This window comes from Bison bison, unplaced genomic scaffold (assembly GCF_000754665.1).
Source record: "Bison bison bison isolate TAMUID 2011002044 unplaced genomic scaffold, Bison_UMD1.0 scf7180017864375, whole genome shotgun sequence".
Classification (NCBI taxonomy): Eukaryota; Metazoa; Chordata; class Mammalia; order Artiodactyla; family Bovidae; genus Bison; species Bison bison.
Window position 1 is genome coordinate 1308274 of NW_011494947.1, and position 7146 is coordinate 1315419.

A 7146-nucleotide genomic window follows, 5' to 3' on the forward strand; every position below is an offset into this window, starting at 1 on the left:
TTGGGATTGGAATGAACACTGACTTTTTCCAGTCCTGTGGCCACTGCTGAGTTTTCCAAATGTGCTGGCATATTGAGTGCAGCACTTTCACAGCATCATCTTTCAGGATTTGAAATAGCTCCACTGGAATTCCATCACCTCCACTAGCTTTGTTCGTAGTGATGCTTCCTAAGGCTCACTTAACTTCACATTCCAGGATGTCTGGCTCTAGGTGAGTGATCACACCATCGTGATTATCTTGAGTCGTGAAGATCTTTTTTGTACAGTTCTCCTGTGTATTCTTGCCACCTCTTCTTAATATCTTCTGCTTCTGTTAAGTCCATACCATTTCTGTCCTTTATCGAGCCTATCTTTGCATGAAATGTTCCCTTGGTATCTCTAATTTTCTTGAAGAGATCTCTAGTCTTTCCCATTCTGTTGTTTTCCTCTATTTCTTTGCATTGATCAGTGAGGAAGGCTTTCTTATCTCTTCTTGCTGTTCTTTGGAACTCTGCATTCTGATGCTTATATCTTTCCTTTTCTCCTTTGCTTTTCGCTGCTTTTCTTTTCACAGGTATTTGAAGGCCTCCTTAGACAGCCATTTTGCTTTTTTGCATTTCTTTTCCACGGGGATGGTCTTGATCCCTGTCTCCTGTACAATGTCACGAATCTCCGTCCATAGTTCATCAGGCACTCTATCAGATCTAGGCCCTTAAATCTATTTCTCACTTCCACTGTAAAATCATAAGGGATTTGATTTAGGTCATATCTAAGTGGTCTAGTGGTTTTCCCTACTTTCTTTAATTTCAGTCTGAATTTGGCAATAAGGAGTTCATGATCTGAGCCACAGTCAGCTTCTGGTCTTGTTTTTGCCGACTGTATAGAGCTTCTTCATCTTTGGCTGCAAAGAATATAATCAGTCTGATTTCGGTGTTGACCATCTGGTGACGTCCATGTGTAGAGTCTTCACTCTCAGTGAATTCACTCGGAGTGAATCTATAGTTACTTCACAATAAAAATGGTTTTTTAACTTTTTCTTTTGTACTGGAGGACAGCCGATTTAACAGGCAGTGTGGTGATAGTGTCAGGTGAACAGCAAAGGGACCCAGCCATTCATATACATGTAAATTAAGATTTTTGTAAAAGTTCTTTTTCCTGTGACCATAAGGATCAAAGTGTTTAACAATTGATATCTTATCAGTTGAAGAACATATTTACAGTGATTATTTTTATACAGTTAAATTCTGATCATATTCAAACCTGAAAAGGCAATGTTTGCAGAGCTGTGTGTCTTAGGTGCTTGGATTACCGAAGCCTTCGTGGGCACCCCTGTGTTCACCGCAGGTGATTGTACCTGCCCCAGCAGCTTGCTCTGCAGTCAGCCTGGGGACGGGTGAGAATGTGGTGGTGACTGGGAAGGGTGGAGTGGAAGGGCAGGAAAGCCCCAGGAGGGGACGTGGGAAAGCTGAAGTTTGAAAGCTAAAGTTTGGAAATAGATTCCCAGAGAACGCCCCCACATCCCTCCCCCACCAAGGGCATCTCTGAGCCCCCAGAGTCACACACATGCACATTTGCAGAGCGCTGCTGTCCCACTCTGGGAAGCTAGAGAAACTCAGAAGAAAAGCTCCCAGTCTGACTTTTGGACTTTCTCGTCCAGTTTACGGGTTTCTTCCTGGGCTTCTCCCCTGCCCCCTTTTTGGTTTTCAGCCCAGTTCCCCTTATGGGAGTGGAGTGCGGACTCATAGCGCTCCCTCAGACCTGTTCATGTGACCTAGGGCTTGGGTTAGAGACCATGTTTAGGTGCCTCAGACTCAGCAAACCCACAGCAAGGCCACCTGCTTTCCAGGTTGGAGTGCTGGCACTTTGTCATATAAGAGGTCTGTGGGAAGGTTTCAGGCAAGAGCCAGGACTTGTTCTTTTTAAAAATGGTTTGACCAAAAGGCAAGAGCTTGTAGTCACCCAGCTGTGAATTTCTCCAGGATCGCACACCCTGCAGTCAGAAATGATGAAATGTGGAAACAGAGTGCGTTTCAAAGTCATTTAAATAAAATAACCATTCATGTCTTCCAGTTGAGGGAGCAGACTCATAGAGGTCAAGTGACTTGAGCATGGTCACACAGCAAATAAATACTATGGCTTCCCTGGTGGCTCAGCTGGTAAAGATTCTGCCTGGAATGTGGGAGACTTGGGTTTGATCCCTGGGTTGGGAAGATCCCCTGGAGAAGGAAATGTCTACCCACTCCAGTATTCTGGCCTGGAGAATTCCGTGGACTGTATATGTATAGTCCATGGGATCGCAGAGAGTCTGACACGGCTGAGCAACTTTCACTAACTCTATACCCCCAGCCACCTATAGGACAGGAGCCCACAGGAGGGTTGTTGCTCAGTCACTAAGTTGTATATGGCTCTTTGGTAGCCATCCTTTTTCTTCTCTTTCCTTTGTCAAAAAGTCTTCATCGTTTTTCCCTCCACTATACTCTCTCTTCTAAGGAAGCCCAAGTTTTGATGCTTGTAAATAAGCAGTTTATTCCCTCTCTTCCTTTTAGAGGAAGAGAGGAGAGATGCATGAGTTGGATTTTCTTTCACCTTCTTTAGATGTGCTTTTCATAACTTAAAGCTCTTCTAGAAGAGATAGAAAGTTTCATGATATCTTTAGTATCTCAGTGAATTAAGATGGTTCAACCTGATGGAGTTTGGGAAGCCTTTGGGAATTTGGTGACAGCTATGGACCTGTTTGTAGAACAGTCAACATGCACTCAAAAGTTAGAGCTTGCTGAAACTGAGCCTTCCTGCCGTCTTCCCGGAGGCAAGCAGCATCAGAGGAAATTCAGTAGGATGACGGAGCCCTCCTACAACTGCGTCATCCAGGACACTAACCCCAGTCACGTGTGGTAGCAGAGAGCTTGAAATGTGGCTGGTGCGACTGAGGAAGTGAACTTCTAATTAACAAATTCAGATGGCTGCACAAGGCTCCTGACAGCAGACAGAATTGCATGACAGCTAATTCACCCACATGGCTTGAGTAACAGTGACAGAAGGGCAGAAGTCTTTCTTAGAGCTGTGCTGAGTGCTGTTTTGTAGCAGCGTGTTTTATCGTTCTGTATGCATCTTATTTTTTCTTTTGGCTTTGTCAAGTAATGGATTCTTGAGAATCCGTTCATGAGGGTATACTTAAACTATTTGTTCCCAAGCACGTGAGTGTTTTTTGGGGATGTAATTTTCTTCCTTCTCTTTGTCTCAAGGAAAATAGACATTGGTATCACCTGATTCAAGATGCACAGAAACGTGGCGCCATTATTAAGACTTGTGACAAGAACTACAGACACGATGCAATGAAGATCCTGAAGCTCAAACCATTGCTTCAAAGGAGCCTTACTCACCCTCCTGCTGTCGCTCCAGAGGCATCCAGACCCCAGGGTGGCCTACCCAGCAGCAAGCAAGATGGTGAACTCAGCAAGACATCTTTTGCTTCTTCCCTATACCACTCACCCTCTGACTCCAAAGAAGCCACAGTCACTGAGGCTGCAAAGGATCCTGAAAGGCCACCCAATCAGGACTGGCTTCGGGACCCAAGACTGCTGCGGAGGATGGGCTTGGCCTTGGATGCCCAAGGAATAAGCCTCAGGGAGCCGCAGCCCTTGAGCCCCCAGCATTCCGGAGCAGCGCCTCCTTTGGGCGCCCCAGGCTGCCCTGGAAGTCCCCAGGAGCCAGGCAGCATCAGGCAGCAGGGAGTCACCCTGAACAACCACACGCCTCACATGCAGTGTGACTCTCCAGTTGCTAGTACTGACACTTCCACAAGCAAAAAGAAGTGTGACCAGGAAGAGGGGGTGCTCAGCCACAGGAGAGAAACCAGGTCCTTGAGTGTAGGGGATCAGGAGTGGTGGGCTAGCTCCCACGCAAAGAGGAACTCAGACTGGGATGAGAGGGTCCTGGAGGAGGACAGCTGCTCAAAGAAGAGACGGGTTTTATAGTACGGCCGAACAGCAGAGGCTGTCAGCCACGACCATTGCTGCAGACCTCTGATGACTGACTAACAGGCTTGTCCAGATACGACTGCTTTTTTCCTTATAGGAGTTTGTTGTTGGAAAACAAAACGTATTATAATACATGGGCCTCTTGGTCCTTTCGGTCAGTTGCAGAAGCTTTCAGAGGACATTTGTGCATCAGTGATTATGTCTTTGAAGTAGGAGGCTTGCAGTGTTGATCTCTCGTTCTTGTAGAAAAGGAGGTCAGCCTGGAGAGGTTGTAGAAGTTGGAATGTATATTTGTATAGCAAATAACAAAATCCTTTTAAAATTTAATCTGGTAGATGGCTTTTCTTTCCCCTGCTTAAAATGTTAATCATTTTCAATAGAACAAACCTTATATTAAAAAAAAAAATGTGAGGAGGGCAGGTCCTTTAAACCATTGTTATGACAAAACAGATGTTTAACAGCCCAGGTAGTCTGGCAAGGAGCTGAGTTTAGTGCTGGTGGGTCAGAGGTCTCTAGTTCTGTATTTTAAAAGCAGCTGGAGTCTTCTGGGGAGAAGGCAATGGCACCCCATTCCAGTACTCTTGCCTGGAAAATCCCATGGATGGAGGAGCCTGGTAGGCTGCAGTCCATGGGGTCGCTAAGAGTCGGACACGACTGAGCAACTTCACTTTCACTTTCCACTTTCATGCATTGGAGAAGGAAATGGCAACCCACTCCAGAGTTCTTGCCTGGAGAATCCCAGGGACAGAGAAGCCTGATAGGCTGCAGTCCATGGGATCGCACAGAGTCGCACACGACTGAAGCGACTTGGCGGCGGCAGCAGCAGCAGCAGAGTCTTCTGGGGGAAACTTGGGAAGCAGAAAGTTCAGTTAGTTAAGTTGCGCTGATGACCTTTGTAGACCAGGCACCCTGACACAGGATAGTGCATTTCTGTGATGAGTTCATCTTCTAGTAGTGAGCACATAGTTCTCCAGCTTAAATTCTCATTCTTCTTGAATTAGGAGAATATGAAAGTATAGTTCTTGACATGTCATTCAGATGCCCCCAGTGTATTATGAGTTTCCTGCAACTCATGGGTTAGAAATCCAGCGGTTGCCAAGTGCAAGATCAGTGCCGAGGTGGCTTGTGTGAAAGCGTGCATTTCTTGGGTTGAGCCAGAAAACTGGGTGTTCACCATCTTCCCAAGGGGTTCCTGGGGACTTGAGACAATATTTTAGACAGGAAAGAGATGGCCTTTAAAAAGAGCAGGCTGGAAGAGCAGCACGGATACTTGGGATTTCAGAACCAAGGAAAGAGTTGACAGATTTCCTCTTGTGTCTGGAGACCATTGTCACTGATGCAGATGCAGCACAGTTGCGGGACATCTGGTTAGAGGGCTTGTGCTTCTGTGAAAGCAAGTGGCTGTAGTGGGTGGAGGTCTGGAGACTTGGGCGTGGGCAGGGCTGCCTGATTGCAAAGCCTGGCTTTCCCTGCACACAGTGGTGCTGAGGTCTCACAGACGCAAGCGTGTGTTAACAGTCGACCTGCGTTTGAACCCGTGGTTGGTTGTGTACACCGTGCAGCACCCCAGCTACTCGGGGGTAGAGAGCACATCCCTGAGTGTGAACGTGCACCCTCTGAAGTGTCTCTGCTCTTCTGCTTTTTAAGCAGAAAGGGCTTTGTGTTCGTCAGAAATTGTCCTGAAGCAGGTTATTAAGAGCTTTAAAAGAGCGTTTGGTTGCCAAAGGTTTAAACACTCTACTTCTCTGTTCCCCTTGTCCCTCTCACTGCTATCTAGACCTCTGCTGATGGGCGTGGATATTCCCTGTCACCTGGGGAGCATGCGCTCTGTCCCCAGAGTCAGCCCCTGCTCCCCCGTCACGGAGGTGGGCCGAGCCCTACTTGGGGCCAGGGCTTTGTAAGCTTCCTGCCTGGCCTTTGGCAAGAAAGCTCTTTGTTGCTGTGTTTATTTTCCTCCTGTCTTGGTAGAATGCTTGATTTAGCAGACAGTTGTAGTGATCACGGTTTAGAGAGTCTAGAAGGTGTTAGCTTATAGAAGAGGTGTGATGGACACTGCTGGGCCAGGAGCTTTCCCCATGCTGCTCACACAACATGAATTTAAGGCAGGGTCTGTTGCCTGTTCCCACATGTCATGCCCACCTTTTGGTTCACCACTCACCTAGTCTGGGAATGCAAGAAGTAGCACATCAGAACACCTAACGAGCACGTGTGTCCTGACAGTCCCTCCCAGCAGAAGTGGTCATACCGGACATTGCATTGGAAACGCACCGTGGTTCCAGTTGGCGTACTTTATGTATCTGCACAAAGCACTTCATGTGTACCGTGTGGCCTTTCTTGATGTAGCTGTCACAGCGGTGTTGTTGATGGGCGGTTAATCTGCAGGTGAAAAATAATAGCTGTTTGTTTTGTCCTTGCCATGGCATTATAAGAAAGTGCCCTGTCTTCTTTCAGTCTTAATTCTTTCAACATGAAAATATTCTACTTAAAATCTTACTTTGTTTCTTTGTATATGATTTGCCTTGAAATTACTGTGGACAGTTTATTTAGTTCTGTTTTCATGTATTATCAGGAGCAGATTTGATAAGTACATGTGAATAACCTCCTGTAAATGAGTTTTATAACAAAATTGTACTAAACTATTTTCTAAAGTCAGTTGTGCAGATTTATAGTTTTCTTTGCTGTAGTTTTCTTTCTATGCCCTGAATTCCTAGCCAGGATTTGGCAAACAATAGCCCTGTTGTCTCTGTTAAGATCTGAATATTGAGGAAATGGCAGAATTAAAAGCAGAAACAAGAAAGCTGACGCATGTTAGGAGTTATTGAATGGAGATTCAAGGGACTTCCAGGTAACTCGCTTAGTCTGCCATTGGATTGATGTTTTCATCCAGTCTGCACCCACGGTGCTCCTAGCTTCTCACCTCTTCTTGGAATCTTATGCACAAGGTAGTGAGTGAGGTACGTGTGGCCAACTGTGGTGTCAGTTACCCGTTGAGATTTGGTCCAGAAACACACGCTTACCTCCAGGCTGAGCTTGGGAGAGCAGAGCAGATGAACAAGGACCCACAGAAGGAGCTGCGGGAGCCCCAATGGCGGGGCTGGAGGCAGATGGCCAGGCCGGGGGTAAGCGCTGGTGGTTACAAAGGAGAGCATGTTCTCCAAAAGCAGTGGCTTCAGGAAGGACAGTTGGACAT

General features: G+C 46.5%; 1 protein-coding gene across 4 annotated transcripts in view; it reads left to right on the top strand.

Annotated features, from left to right (window-relative positions):
* The window catches only part of SETX (senataxin), a 90013-nt gene extending 85543 nt beyond the window's left edge, over nucleotides 1-4470 (top strand). For all 4 annotated transcript variants that reach the window (XM_010856778.1, XM_010856780.1, XM_010856779.1 and 1 more), the window contains one exon: nucleotides 3222-4470. In XM_010856778.1, the coding sequence (XP_010855080.1) occupies nucleotides 3222-3953 (732 nt within the window). In that variant the 3' untranslated portion in view covers nucleotides 3954-4470. The remainder of the gene's footprint in view (nucleotides 1-3221) is intronic.
* Nucleotides 4471-7146: the final 2676 nt, after the last annotated feature.